A 15770-nucleotide genomic window follows, 5' to 3' on the forward strand; every position below is an offset into this window, starting at 1 on the left:
TACAAAAATATAAAAAAAAACTCTTTAAGGTCTGTCACAAATTTAAAATATCTTCTTAGCAGACACAAAACAGTAAACTGTTTTAAAACTATGCTTGTAAAATATTTTAGTTTACTGAAACTGAAAATAATCAATAGGAGGTAAGGTTGTGATAGATACTCTTACTATTTACACTACGGCGTCTTTGTTTTATTTGAAGCAGGCGTCAAACATCTGTGAACACGGAGACGTAGAAACGCCACTGCCAGACTCTATTGGCTTGCTGTTAATTGATCCTCTCCTCCTGAGTCTTAGCCACCCTCCTAGTGAGAGAGAACTGGGCAGAGATCGGGGGTATTACTGACAGAAACGCCGCAGTACTTTACGACGAACATAAACGTGGCTGCTTTTTGTCAACCAACAGACAGGCACTCAGCACTGTGCAATCTCCGTCAGTTTTGAGGGTCGGCGCTACAAAGGAAATAAAGCAAAAGCAGATTCGAGTTTATTGTATTTGTTCTGCAGCTGGCATTCACTGCGTTGGCAGAAGTCAGGACAGCTCGTAAGAAACAGACGCTCCAAGCAGCTCGGAAGCTCTGGTAAACCGTAAAGGGAAAACTTGCGGATATTGCCTCCCGAAAACCATGTACTGTAAGTTTCGTGTTCTGTGGAAGTTAATCCTTACTGTAAAGGAAAGAATGACTGTTTTGTCCTGGTGAAAGGAATATGCTACATAATAGAAACAAGTTATTCTGCAGCTGCAAAACCTAAGATGAATCAAATGCTTCTGAAAAGAGGAACAATTACTCCAACTGGAAACCATGTGTTGGCTTTCGCTCAAGGGAGGAATAAGTTTTTTCTTGTGATTCTTTTAAGTTTTTCTTTTAAGGAAAGATTTCTGATAAACAATACAATTATGGAGGGCATTGAATAAGGTAGGGACAAAACAAATGACCAGGAATCTCCCTTATGATTGCTACAGGTGCTGCTTTGGAACTCGCGGCATTAATAATGAAAACTCAAAGAACAGTGATCGTCGAGTAGGGGGTGACAACATAAAAAAACATAGAAAAACTTATTCCAAGTGTCTTTTTTTTTTCAACGTCCAGATATTTTGTTTACTGCTGCTCTGCTACAGTCGCGTTCGGCTGTGTTGAATTAATGATGGAACTGTGATCTGTTTTTCTTTGGCTGCTAACCTTAGCTGATTCTGTGAAAGGGCGTGTTTTTTTATTTGAAACGGCTAATAACATTTCTGATAATGTTCGTGCTGGGCGTCCTGGTGGGATTGTCCGCAATCAACGTGATGGCTTGCGGTTATCTGTCGTGGGAAAAAATTAATTCGAAGGCGCACAACAGAGAAGTTAACGTACTAGACAAGCCAACGTCTCAACCGCATATTATTTTTATTCTGGCTGACGACCAAGGCTTCAGAGATGTAGGATACCATGGTTCTGAGATTAAGACCCCTACTCTCGACAGACTTGCTGCTGAAGGAGTTAAACTGGAAAATTACTATGTTCAACCGATTTGCACCCCTTCAAGAAGCCAGTTCATAACTGGCAGGTAAGTCTGCTTTTAGCAGCGTACCATACCAGAAATGGTGATTGCACATCATTTATTAAGACATACACCTGTTGCTATAAAACCAAAACGCGCTATCCAATTTAAAAAAAAATTACCGGGACGGTACTTTACATGTACCGTGACCTTCCTTGTGTACAACAGTACCCACATTCTTTGTACCAGGTAATAAAATGGACGGAAACCAACGGGAAGCGCCGCTTGGTGTGGAGAAACATTGGAAGGCAGGGAGTTTTTGCGCATGCCTGCAGTTATTCGGAAATGCCTAATTTTGCCCTCGCTTTAGTTCAGGTTTTCTTTGTACTTTAATGCAATTTTAATATTACTATTGTTATCGCTACCTTTAAAAGTACAAAGAAAACATCTTCCTCCAGAATCTCAGAACACAGCGCTCACAATACTCAGCATTTATGATGCAAATATTTTTATGTTTTTTTATTTGAATTTTTTTTTCCTCCTGGAGCACAGAAAAAGAAATGGAAGAAGCATCTAACATCCAGGTAGGTTAAATATTGAAGCTCTGAATGGCAAAAAGATCACTGCAGCTATCAGAATAAATATGAGTTCCTTTCAGTTCAATTTTCTTTTCTGACCACCCTTGTAATATTCTCTGAATTCTTACTTCAGAATCTTTACTGTCCATCAGGACACAGGGATAGTTCTTGTGGGCCTGAGGTTACATTCTAGCCTTGAATTTCATTATTTAATCAAACCAATTGTCTGAATAAAAAGGGAAATTGCTCTTTTATTTTAGGTCTTTAATCAATGGTTAACTGTATGATACTGGCAGGAGGAGGACTGATGATAAGGATAATACATTCATGCACCGGTAGGATGCGAAAAATGTTTTTGGCGCCATGCTACTCTTTGAAACCTGCCCATCTGAATAGTGTTAAACTAGGTTTGTCTATTATGTTTACTGAAACAAGTTATTTAGGGATTTGAGAATCATGCATGCCACTTAAAGTCTTCTTGTTTCTGAACTTGCAAGAATACATTTTATTCTTCCCAAAACATTGTGGGTCTGTGGGGTGTGATGTCTACCTGCCCTCAGTTCCATGTTGTACACTTCCTGGTTGCCTTCATTAAGGGTCTTGTTTTTTTATAAAGCATATTGAAGTGGTTTACAAAAGTAAGACTAAGTACACAGTAGCTATCATGAGTTTCAGAATTCATACATGTACTATATACAGTACCACATCAGGATGGCTTGAGGTTTGTTAGAAGTAGACATTAAACTGAATCCTTTCAGATAGGATGCCCTATTTCAGAGCCCGGATTTATATCCACAAAACATCTATGAAAGTAGTGCATTGTTTTTTTGTAAAACATCTGTGATTTATTTTTATATGAAACTTAACTAGTTTTAACCTACAGAGAGATTGTTATAGCCGTCCTTCGGTAGAGACGTTAAACCAAATTATTCATTACTCGGTAGTGTTGGTACTGTACCTTGGTTTCCTGGCTAAAATCTGCTTTGAGTTTGTACAACTTGGCCTACTTAAATTGTCCCCTTAGTTCAATTACCAAGGTTATTTCTCATTTGTCCATAGGATCTGCTGAGTAGGACTACGATAGGGTATGATTGATAGTATTTATCACCCAGGTTAAGCTGCACATCAGTAATGTACTGTTACAGTATGTCATGGTTACCATTCTATGTTTAAAGTAGCTTAGGATCCTTTTTGATGAATGGTGACATATAGCACAAATGCAAGGAATTATTTATTAAATCGATGCATAATTGAGTAGGAGAATAGAAGAAATTGTTTTAAAATAAAATCACTGTAATTGTGTGCGTTTAAGCCTATATAATGTCAAAACAGTTTATGGGAAATGTAAAATGTCTAAGTGCCGTACAGGAAGTACTGAAGAGCTGCAGTTTTTTGATGGTGATGTAAAGTGCTTTATTGCACATTGAGTGGACACAGTGAGTTGGAACACTTCCATAACTATAAAAACAAAACAAGTGACTTCTAAAAATTGGAAATCTGTCAAATCATCAGCTAGGAGTTTCCCCCTGCTTTGACTTGACATTTATAGCTTTGTAGAAAGATAAGTATGTGGGGTGGAGGGTGGTGAGAGAACTATAATGTGTTAAAAGCCATAAGTGGCAAAACAAATAATAGAGCTTATTTTTTTGTTCTTTATTAGGCTTTTACAGAAATCATAAATGCGTTGAACAGGATTCAAAATCCCTTCCCCTTGGGAGGGTTTTGAAACAAATTGTTCTAATTAAATCTTTATTTTGTTTGTGTTCAGCATGAGTGAACGGACAAGTAACATATTATGATAATTCCGCTTTTATCTCTGTTCGTTTTTATTTGCAATGCTACACAGACTGGAAAGAAAACATGTTTTGGCTGTTTTTGGTGGCAATCCAAGATGATATATATTATATAGTATTGAGACCTGGCTGTCATGATATCATATACAAAACAAACAGCAAATAACAAAAGAGAATATGGCTAGCGCATTTATGTTGCATATAGTAGAGTCATCACATGTCACTTAACCAACAATGTAACCATATAATCTTATGGAATTTGGTATATTTATTTCTTGTAAAAATACAAAGCAGAAGTCTAATGGAATGGATTTAATAAAATATTTTTAACATAGATATCAAAAAGTAAAACGGGGACTGACTCCAAAATAGTGTATTGAGCTGTGTGTATAATTTTGTTTTTCATATTTTATGATAATTCGTATTCTTATAACACAGACAAACGTACCATAAAGGGCAATGTTTCAGGATCATTTTCCCAACAAAGCTTTTGTGAAGAGTATCTCGAAAGGAGTATGAGACACATATATATTTAGCTAAGTATCAAGTAGAGACAGATGGTTCTGTTTACTTTCGGTGATGTCAGTTTTCATTGATGTCAGTTTCAAGTTACATAAAGAGATTAAAGGGATTGCATTAATTGGTGTTATCAAAAACTTACACGGTATTTCTTATTGGTTGAGCCACGTGGAATTGGTAGATGTTTCCTATTATACTATATACTGTACTCTGTCACTCTTCCTGTACAGTTGCAACATATGCAAAGTTTTGGCCATTACAGTTGTCTGCTGTTGATCGAGTTATGGTGGTCATGCAGATGACCTGCTGAAATCAAGTCAAGAAAAAGCTAGCCAAGACAAGACCTCAGCATTCTTTGCTTGAAATCTTACCAGTTGTATTCCTCGCACTATGTGGCCTTACACTGCTGCATCTAAGTTTTAATTGCCTTGCAACAGAAACAGCAAAAACGTGACTCAAGGATAAACATATTCACTACTTCAAATCTAGTGGGTATAACAAATATTATTGGTGATTTTAGTTTTAAAACAGGACTCCAGAACTGCGTACTGAATTGGAACCAATAATGTTTGTTTTCAGTGCCTCCCAGTAAAATATTTAGGTGCCTGTTAAATCTTAAATGTTACAGAATGTTAGGATACAGTATGTAGTAAAAAGAGTTGCATTTAATTCAAAGTTGTTAGAATCGTCCATTGCACTGGTGAAACTTCATTTAGAATACTGGATAAAATACTGAAAAAATATATTCGGCTCTGGAGTCCAGAGCAAGTAGATTATACAGTGGATACATTTTTGTGCTACAAAAGAATGTCCTACACTGACTATTACCAGATAAAATAACGAAATCTCTGAGGAGACCGGATTCCTTAAAGGCACTGTCAAAGTCAGCATGGGGGACTTATTCAGAATTAGCAGGGAAGTGCAAACCAGAGGACATAAGAAACACCAAAGCATTTAGAACTGAGAACAGAAGACAGTTCTTTACACCCAGGGTTGGGGAAGTCTGGATACCATGGCTGCTTCTTTTCTTGTTTGGAAACCTTTTTTTATTCCTACATTATGTTGTTCATGGGTTCCTGTACTTTAGATGTGGTTAAGGTAATAAAGTCTATAACACAGGGGAAAGGCCTTTCATCAGACCCAGCAGTTTCAGAGATCACCATGTTAACTTTCTGTTCCATTTGGAAGAGAAGGCAGTGCTGCCAAAGACTTCTCCCTGTTGTCTGCTAGGTAGGCAAGCATCAGATGTTAGTCTAGCCAGAGCCTGAAGATGACAGCGCTTTGCATTGGTGCTAAGTCCCTTCAGGTCCTCTGTCACCATTGCTATGGGTTGCTTGGGTTGCACCTAAGACTGAGCAAAGATAAACCAGTTGTCTCAATAATTGAGCCTACCAACCACTCTGAAGTGTGGGGGAATACAGGATAGTATCCATACACCTGGAAAATGTGCTTATGGGTGGGACACAGCATTTGTATGGCAAAATGCCAAAGCCATAACGAAGAAATAAAGCATCCTTCAAGATGACTACAATGAACTAATGATCCCTTGGCCATTGAAAGGTCTTTTGAATAGGTTGAATAACAATCTTTCTTTAAAATTGCTTTTTTTCAAATGTAAACACTGATATTACACAGCAATATTGCAGCTACTGTATGTTAGGATCTCTGATCCCACACCATCTGATTCCTTTGTAGTTTTTTTTTCACCAATTTGCTGTATTTGTCATTTTAAGAACACACAAAAGATTGGAAAACTAAAACTAAATTCTTGGAAAACAAACTGGTAAAATTAGGGGCAACTGTAAGTAACTTTGAGGGTTTTCATATTAATTGTACTTAAAAATTATTATTTTTAAAAATAATTATAAATTATTATTATTAAAGATTCAGAGGTAACTAGTAACTAATAATACACTGGTAACTAGGTGTGTGTTACTAGTGTGCTATTAGTTTGAGCTGTGTTTTGATTTCTTTTGGTTGACATAAGCTTCAAAAAGTAGGGTAAATCTTTTTGTTTAAATGTGTTTATGAATAAGAGACCAAAACACTTTTAACATTACTGGAAAACGTCCTAATGTGGGAGAACTCACATCTGAGTCAATTAAATCACCAATCATGAAACTTTTAGGTGTGTGGGGGGGTGGCATACAGGGAGTGAATCATGTTGAAATAATCTTTCCTGTTCTTCCCACCAGTGGAGCCAAAACTTAGATAATACATGCCTGATAGCCACACATCCAAACATTTCTATAATTTGGGCTAGGGAATGGCCAGTAATACTGTATATGCAGAAATGTTGAAGACTGTAATATAATGTATCTCAGTTAAAAGGGTTTTCTTCACATTTGTGAAGAAGCTGAAAAATGTTTGCTTCTGTTAGTAATTTGTGCTGACATTTAATTAACTGAAGCAAGGAAAAGCATTGTAATTGTTTTACCAGGTAATGAAAGGAGATTAAAATACTTTACCTCTGGGAATCTGTCTTTTTATTTCAATGATGAGAGCAGGAGAGGAATTGGTGACTCAGAGGGCCAGGTGTACTCTGAAAGGTGTTCACAGGCCAGAATAATTAGTTGATGCGAGAGCTGGTGAATTAATATAGTGTGAGCATCAGGTTTTTTTGGCAAAAGGCCAGGGTTCTGTGAAGCTTGTGCAGAGGAATAGACTTCAAACTGGAGCTCAGCCAGAAATCTGGAGGGCTTTTCTCTGTAGCACTATTAACTAATGAAAGCACAACCCTTTTCTTCTCCCTGAATGCCAGAAGCGCAGCTTTGTTTCCCCCAAACCAAAGACGGAGTATTAGAAGCTGTACATGCAGGTTCCATTAAAATTAATTTTGATTGTCAAGTGAGGTGCTTAGGTGTATCTGTTCATGTTAAAATATTTCATTTCTGTGATGGGTGATTATTATGAGGTTTATAGGGTATGATGTGTGGGGTTCCTTCTTTGTTTTGTGAGATTTTTTCTCATACATACCTGTTACATGTCAGATCAAGGGTGTGGACTTCATTTGATTTATTTTGCTGTGTAAGACTGTCTCAACTGTCCGCAAAAATTGCTTGTAAGTGATTTGTGATGCTACCTTTAGAAATTCACAAAGTAGTAAAAATAATATCATCATCATCACTGGGAGGTTGTGGGATTTAATCCACTCATGGAGCACTGCAGTAGCTGTTAATAATTCCTTACACTTATACAATAATTCCTTACACTTAGCCCTTTTCTTGACACTCCACTCAAAGTGTTTTACAGGTAATGGGGATCCCCTCCACCACCAACAATGTGCAGCCCCACTTGGATGCAATGGAAGTCATAGTGTGCCAGTACAATCACCACATAGATGGAGATTATTAGGAGGGCCATGATTGGTAAAGGTCAGGGGGAAAGCTGGCCAGGACATTGGGGTAACACCCCTACTCATTTCAAGAAATACCCTGGGATTTTTATTGACCACATCATCATCTCATCTGAAAGAATCACATTTTTTACTGTATAGTGTCTCCATTATACTGGGGCATTAGGACCAACACAGTCCACAGAGTGAGCACTCACTACTGGTCCTACTAACCTCTTCCTGCAGAAACCTTCTTCCCAGGAGGTCTCCCTTCCCGGTACTAGCCAGGTTCACACCTGATTAGCTTCAGTGGGTTGCCAGTTGTGAGTTGCAGGGTGATATACCTGTACTGTAGCTACTGGCAATGATTAACAACGGTAAGTCTTGATACTTTCATCGTCTTGCTTAGTAAAACAGTAAAAGCTAGTAAAAAAAACATTAGTGGAAGTAATACAGGTTAAAAGGCCACACAATGCCATGATAAAACTGCACAATAACCATGTAAGGTAAATAATGGATTATCAAATCACAAGCTTAGTGAATACAGTATGTTTCACTACAGAAAAGCCAAATTCACAGACAAAGGAAGCCAGACCTCCTGTTCTCATCACCCATATCTGATAAACCTTTGTACAGCAGTCCTGGATGAGGACACAACAGTTATGAGAGCTAAACTAACAAAACCCAAAGCAAACTAACTCTAGGATATTTGTCCACAACACTTAATAATAATAATAATACACTTATATAGCGCTTTTCTGGACACTCCACTCAAAGCACTTTACAGGTAATGGGGACTCCCCTCCACCACCACCAATGTGCAGCCCCACCTGGATGATGGGACGGCAGCCATAGTGCGCCAGAACGCTCCCCACACATCAGCTATCAGTGGGGAGGAGAGCAGAGTAATGTAGCCAATTCATAGATGGGGATTATTAGGAGGCCATGATTGGTTAGGGCCAATGGGAAATTTGGCCAGGACACCGGGGTTACACCCCTACTCTTTTCGAGAAGCGCCCTGGGATTTTTAATGACCACAGAGAGTCAGGACCTCGGTTTTACGTCTCATCCGAAGGACGGCGCCTGTTTACAGTATAGTGTCCCCGTCACTATACTGGGGCATTAGGACCCACATGGACCGCAGGGTGAGCGCCCCCTGCTGGCCCCACTAACACCTCTTCCAGCAGCAACCTTAGTTTTTCCCAAGAGGTCTCCCATCCAGGTACTGACCAGGCTCACACCTGCTTAGCTTCAGTGGGTTGCCAGTTGTGAGTTGCAGGGTGATATGGCTGCTGACAAATATCAAACCACAGCTGCAAACCTTTGTTTTTGCTTTCATACTGTATGATCACAAATAAGGTAACAGCTTTTAACGGAAAAAAAATGAAGATGTATTTAACCCACAGCCCAACGAATCTAAAGAAACAAGTAAATATCTAAACAAATTATAGCACACAGTTCCTTCCTTGGTCTTCAAAATAAGAGCTACTTTTTAACACAGATAATGAAATAAGTGCATTTTAAGTACTACCTGTATATGAAGTGCCAATTTAAAATCAGTTATTTCAGTATCAGTCTTGACTACACTAATTGCAAAAGGTGTCCTTTCACTGTTAGAATAAAGTAGGACACATCACTTAAAAAACAGCTAGTGTCCTAGTACTGTATGTAATTTAAATTATGTAGCTTGTTTCATAGTAAAAGACTGAAACTAAACATTGAATTTAAGATCAGGTAATTAATCTGATTACACAGACAGTTATTCATATAAGCAAATCGTAGTCATATTCATGATTGGTATTCAATGAAGTGGGAAAACATCATTTTAGAAATGCAAATATAATATGGTATTTTATAACATATTCTGTTTCCTGTTACAGAAATCTAAAGGAAAATACAGTATTAATGTGGGTGTCTTCTGATATTTATGTTTCCCCATAAATGTTGTCATTTCATAAATGTTAATTGAAAGTAATAAAAACTCATGCTTAAACACAATTACATATAATGATGTCTGTAAAAACTACATTATTGAAAATGAATTTTCATATTTGGTTTTAACATGAAAAATAATGTTATTGAATATGAAACACGTCAAAAATAGTGTTTTGAGCAGGATTTTCAATTAAATTGAAAGATTTTTGAAAAACATTAAAATAGATTGGATAAAGGATGAACTCAAAATGAATTACTTACTCAGGCAGTTATTAGTACGGGCTTCCATAGTTAAATCTGTCACCAGAGGCCCTTGTAACAGTAAGAAAATGATTATTGAATATGTTCCATGTCCTAGAATCAAGGGTATTGCATTTCCTCTTCTATGTGTAATTGCACAATATGTCCAGGTTTCTAAGATCCTGGCACAAGCAAGTACTGTACTAATGATGTAATTGTGAGAGAATGTGAATTTCTAAAGGGAGGATTAATTAATGGAATGGGAAAGTTTTTTTTTTGTCCCCGTTCTTGTTTTGGGTAGGAGTTATGAAGTATTCATCAGATTGTTCCTCAGTATTTTGAGAAAACCGTCAAGCTCCACTGAAAATATTGGGATTTTATTGACAGCTTGTATAGTTTCTGGGAGAGACCTGCTGTAGGTTTTATAGGAAAGATGTTATAGACAGGAGATTCCTATTAGCAGAACACATTGAGAATTATGTTACAAAGTTCTGACCACATCGAATTCTGGATGTAATCCTAAAGCTTTAGCACTACAGAAATATTTTTCTTGTGAGATAGTAATTAAATATTAAAGTGGTTTTACTGAAGCCATTAAAGTAAAAAACTAGTCAGTATGAAAGCATAAGAAATAGTTTAATATTCCTTGGTGTTTATGATTGTGAACAGAATATTGGAGATTTCTGCTTTTATATTAATTTCTGTCTGTTAAATTTCTTTTATATTAATTTCTAAGTATTAAAGATTTCTGTCTTTAATATTAAACTGACAACTTCCTTTTTGTATTGTACTGTAATTATACAGTACATCATCCACCTAAATCTAACTGCTTTTACCAAATTTGTTTTGGGTTTTTTTAATTGGAGATTTTTACATGTATATTGATAATGAACCTAATTATATGCTTTTCGCTTTCTTAAGTATCTAATAGGGCCAAAACTTAATCACAGTCATACCCTTGATTTAGTTATGGCTTAAGAACAGGAAAATAGTATATTTTCCTTTACAGATGGCAAACATTGACTTAAGATTGGTTTGCTATATTAATAAAATTAGGATTTATAGCCTGCTTTTTATATAATCTTTTACAACAGAGGGCAAAACTCTCAAAATGTTTTAAAATGAATGCAGTATACAGTATTACATGTATTGAAAAGAAACAATTCATGGTTCTTGCTTCCCTTTTTGAACTACTGTATACTCTTCTGTAGCTTGCACACTGAAACAGATCCCTACTCTGAATTCTTGTGCATTTTGAATGTTGCTTTAAAGGAACATCAATAAATGTTAATCAGTGAACAGTGAGTTAGCTGTCCTGATTTTAGGTCTTTGTCTGACAGCTTGAGCAAGAGCTGAAATGCAAACAGATGAACCATTGAACCTTATCATTGTCTACTACAGTTCAACAACTCAGCATGGCAAAGTACTGTAGTAAAATACATTATTTGTAAACTCTGAATTTAAAGAACAAACTATTGCTGAATAAAAAAAAAACATTTTGTATTTATCAGTGTAATATAGTAAATATACTTAATTTTCCAAACTACCCTCTCTTGTGACATCTTTCCCACTTCTTTTCTGATTTGATCCCTCAGAACTATCATCTATCAACTATCAACTATCAGAACTATAAATTCCCTGGTTTCAATTGCAGCCATTCTGTCTGTTTTCATATTTCCTCGTTTTCATTTGCAGCACTTATGCCCATATTGAGGAAAGAGCCTTAATGTACACAAGGTCAACCAAAACTGCTTCACACATACAGTATCTAGTGTGTTGGATTCCAGTCTCACTTGGTAGTTTTTTCAGCTAGTACTGGTGATTCATTATTTCTACATACAGTACTGTACAGGTCTGACATGCCCGTATACCAGGCCTTGTATCTTGCATCCACTAATGATTGATCTGATCAAAAATAATTCTATACAGGTAATTGCGGTAAATTTCAGTCACAGGCTGGAAACTGACAAGCAAACTGATAAGCGTTTAAAAACGTAGAAATATATTTTAATCTATGTAAAGGTTTCATCTAGACCTCAGACATTACTAGAAACAAGTGTTTAATTTTACGAAACCTAGTGAACTTTAAATATTTACTTAAATATGATATTTTATGTTACATTTTAGTGATACATTTGCTACCATCTCCAATGCACTGCATTTCTCACGCAGCGCACATCCCTATTAGGGCAAACACATGCAAGTAATCAAGACCAGCATGATCATGGGGAAAGCAAAGGGCTTATGAAACAAAAAAAGGTGAAAGAGTCTGCTTTGCATGTCATGAGCTATGGAAACAGGTCCTCGGGAGAATTTGAAAATGAAATTCTTTTCCCATGATTCATCAGTTTTAACACCCACTCCTGACTCATGTTCCAGCACCAGAAAACCTGTATAAATAAATGAAGTGTCTGTGGACAGCAAATGTCTTTACCGAATACAATGGATTTAGGTTTCCTTTGTTCCTCTTCAATACATAATAAATACAGATAGGACTGAACTCTTTCATGAGTTGCCATTAAAGTGCTTGTAAAATTCTTAATGGTTGTACAATCTGAAAAACGTATCAATCAAATTTTACTCATTAACAGTCATCAAGAAACAGCATGTTTCTCAGCAAATAGAGAATTACCAGTGGCTGTTTTAGTGTTACAAAATTTAAGATGATTAATTAGCATGGTTTTTTAATATATTTATGCAATTAAAGTTCATTTCATAGTTAAACAATTTCTTTGCTACTGTAGCTATCCCAATTGGAACTGTTATTTCACCTCCTAAGTTACCAATTAAGGAATCGTCGAATTTATTTTATCATCTAAATTGGCTTTGATATTATACAAATTGCAGGCATTGACAAATTGATTAACAGAACTATATACATGACTACTGACATGCATTTAACCATGCACCCCAGTGTGAACATAATTACATACTAGATTAAACAGTTTTTATGTGCTGTGTTTGATGTGTACTGTAGGTGCCATGAATCCTTCTTTCAAAGATGTGCAGAAATTATTGAAATGTTTTTATTTAGCAGTAGTCTATATAGAATTTGCCAACAGAAGATCTTTTAATTTTAAAATATTTTTCTCCTTTCCAAACTGAGCCTCGAGCAGATTATATGTAGCACTATTGCTAAAAAACAGTATTATTAGATCCAAGTAAGTGTGTCATGGTTACAGATATCAGGGCCAATGTAGTTACAGGTTATGGATGTCAATGCATTTGTTACATGTACAATATGAGTGTCAAGGCAGTGTGGTAACCCTCTGCCTTCCAGCACATAGCCTATGGCTCACATTTTCTGAATTTGCTAGAAAATACTGCAAATTGTTGAAAGCAGAACGTGGGCACCTTCTCTTACAAACAGACTGCCTTCAAGAACACTGATAGCTTCCAGGCAGTCTTCAGTTGTTCAAGCGATACAAGGTCATATCTGTTGCCGTTCTTGCAACTGGGCACCTGTCCATTTTACAATATCATATAATTTGAGCTCAGTATTACTGTATGTGATCCTAAAGACCAGCTGCGCTCAATCAATTAACATATTTGCTCACTATCTGAAAAGAATAACATAATGACATTATGTAGGTGCCCCATTTGCTGCTGAAGTAAAATAGAGGCATGATTTTTCTTGTTTCAGTATAATTAAAGTTTCTTAGAAGTTGCCACATGACATTTAAGCTGCTTTCTCTTATTCAGTGTCTCTTTAGTAGTGGTTGGGTAATGTACATGTTTGAAAAATTAAATATGTGCCATTACTGACTTTTTAACAAAGCATCATGTCTGATGATTTGTATGTTTTTTTTCTTGTTTGTGTAGATACCAGATTCACACGGGTCTTCAGCATTCCATTATAAGACCAACTCAACCAAACTGTTTACCCTTGGAGAATGTGACACTACCTCAGAAGCTGAAAGATGTTGGGTATTCCACCCACATGGTTGGAAAGTGGCATTTGGGATTTTATAAGAGAGACTGCATGCCCACTCAGAGAGGTTTTGACACGTTTTTTGGCTCACTATTGGGAAGCGGAGATTATTATAGCCACTTCAAGTGTGACAGCCCTGGAATATGTGGTTATGACCTTTACGAAGGTGAGCATGCAGCTTGGGAGCAAGACAATGGGATCTATTCAACACTGATGTACACTCAGAAAGCGGTGAACATTCTGGCAACCCACAACCCTAAGCAGCCCCTTTTTCTGTACTTGGCCTTCCAAGCTGTCCATTCTCCACTGCAGGTACCCGCCAAGTACTTAGAACGCTACAAATCCATCCCAAACTTGCACAGACGGAAATATGCTGCTATGGTCACCTGTCTTGACGAAGCTGTCAACAACATAACTCTTGCGTTGGAGAAGTACGGTTACTACGACAACAGCATTCTGGTGTACTCCTCTGACAATGGGGGGCAGCCCAAGGCGGGTGGAAGCAATTGGCCCCTCCGTGGGAGCAAAGGGACGTACTGGGAGGGAGGTATCCGTGCCGTGGGCTTCGTGCATAGCCCTCTGCTGATGAAGAAAGGCACTCTGTGCCGGGGGCTGGTGCACATCACGGACTGGTATCCCACCTTGGTTACCTTGGCTGAAGGTCAGCTCGAGGAGGATCTCGACTTGGATGGCTACGATGTGTGGGAGGCCATTAGTGAAGGCAGGCCCTCACCTCGGCAGGATATCTTGCACAACATTGACCCAATTTATACAAAGGCCAAGAACGGATCTTGGAAAGCCGGTTATGGCATATGGAATACTGCCGTCCAAGCAGCCATCCGGGTGGGTGACTGGAAACTGCTGACCGGTATCCCTGGATACAGCGACTGGGTGCCTCCCCAGACCTTTTCCAGCCTCATGACCAATCGCTGGCACAACGAGCGGGTTTCGTGGGACAGGGGAAAGTCGGTCTGGCTGTTTAACATCACGGCAGACCCCTACGAACGAGTGGACCTGTCTCACCGCTATCCCCACGTCATCAAGAAGCTGCTGCTGAGGCTGGCCCAGTACAACAAGACGGCTGTCCCCGTCAGGTACCCGCCCAAAGATTCACGCAGCAACCCCCAGCTGAATGGGGGTGTCTGGGGTCCCTGGTACAAAGAGAAGGAGGAGGAAGAAGAGGAGCAGGAGGGCAGCCTGAGCACCAACCGCCTGGGCAAGAGGAAGCGGAAAAAGAAAGTGAAAAGGAAAAAGTTGAAAAGTAAATGAAAAAATGTAGCCAAAGTCTTCTGCTTTGATTTGAATATTTTCTCAGGGAATAAACTTTTCTGTTTTCTAGATCTGTCCTCATCGATTCACCATTCTGCAAAGCATTATACTTTACGGGATGCGCACATCAAGTGGGAAAATTCGGTTAATGAGGGACAAATCGGGGGCATGGCTTTTGATTCAAAACATGAATCCAAAATTAAAACTGATGCTGATATCACTGTGAAGTAAATTGTTAAAAGTGTACGTGGTTGAACAGTTAAAAAATAATTATGAATTAATTAAAAATAATTCTATTTACTTGGAGGTGTCTATTTGACACAGACTTTTTATACAGAAATTATTATGGACCATGTTACTTTAGTGATGATGTGACAGTAAAGGTTTTCTTTTAATTTTCAAAGTATTGGATAAACCCCCTATAAACTGTATAATATATTTGTCAGGTTTGTCAGGTTTTGTGAGTCTCTGTATTTATATAGGTTAGAAAATTTTCTTTTCACTGCAGTTTTTACCGATCTGCTGTGATTTCTCTTGAAATCAAATAAAACACTGAAATCTAGGCCTCCCATCATCACCCTTTGATTATTGTAGCGTCATTATTTTCGTATCAGACACGCTTTTTTCATTTTGAAAGACACTGTGTATGGGCCACATGAGAGCCTTTGGTCATAGGCCTACAACATGATCAC

The 15770-nt window shown here is 37.7% G+C and overlaps 1 protein-coding gene across 1 annotated transcript; it reads left to right on the forward strand.

Moving 5' to 3' along the window:
- The first annotated feature begins 283 nt into the window (after positions 1-283).
- Positions 284-15655, forward strand: arsj (arylsulfatase family, member J). The gene is made up of 2 exons (XM_088616455.1): positions 284-1545; positions 13701-15655. The coding sequence occupies exons 1-2, from the start codon at positions 1241-1243 to the stop codon at positions 15076-15078; spliced, it is 1683 nt and encodes a 560-aa protein (XP_088472581.1). The 5' UTR covers positions 284-1240; the 3' UTR covers positions 15079-15655.
- Positions 15656-15770: the final 115 nt, after the last annotated feature.

The sequence above is a fragment of the Lepisosteus platostomus genome, chromosome 1 (genome assembly GCF_059453375.1).
Source record: "Lepisosteus platostomus isolate fLepPlt1 chromosome 1, fLepPlt1.hap1, whole genome shotgun sequence".
Classification (NCBI taxonomy): Eukaryota; Metazoa; Chordata; class Actinopteri; order Semionotiformes; family Lepisosteidae; genus Lepisosteus; species Lepisosteus platostomus.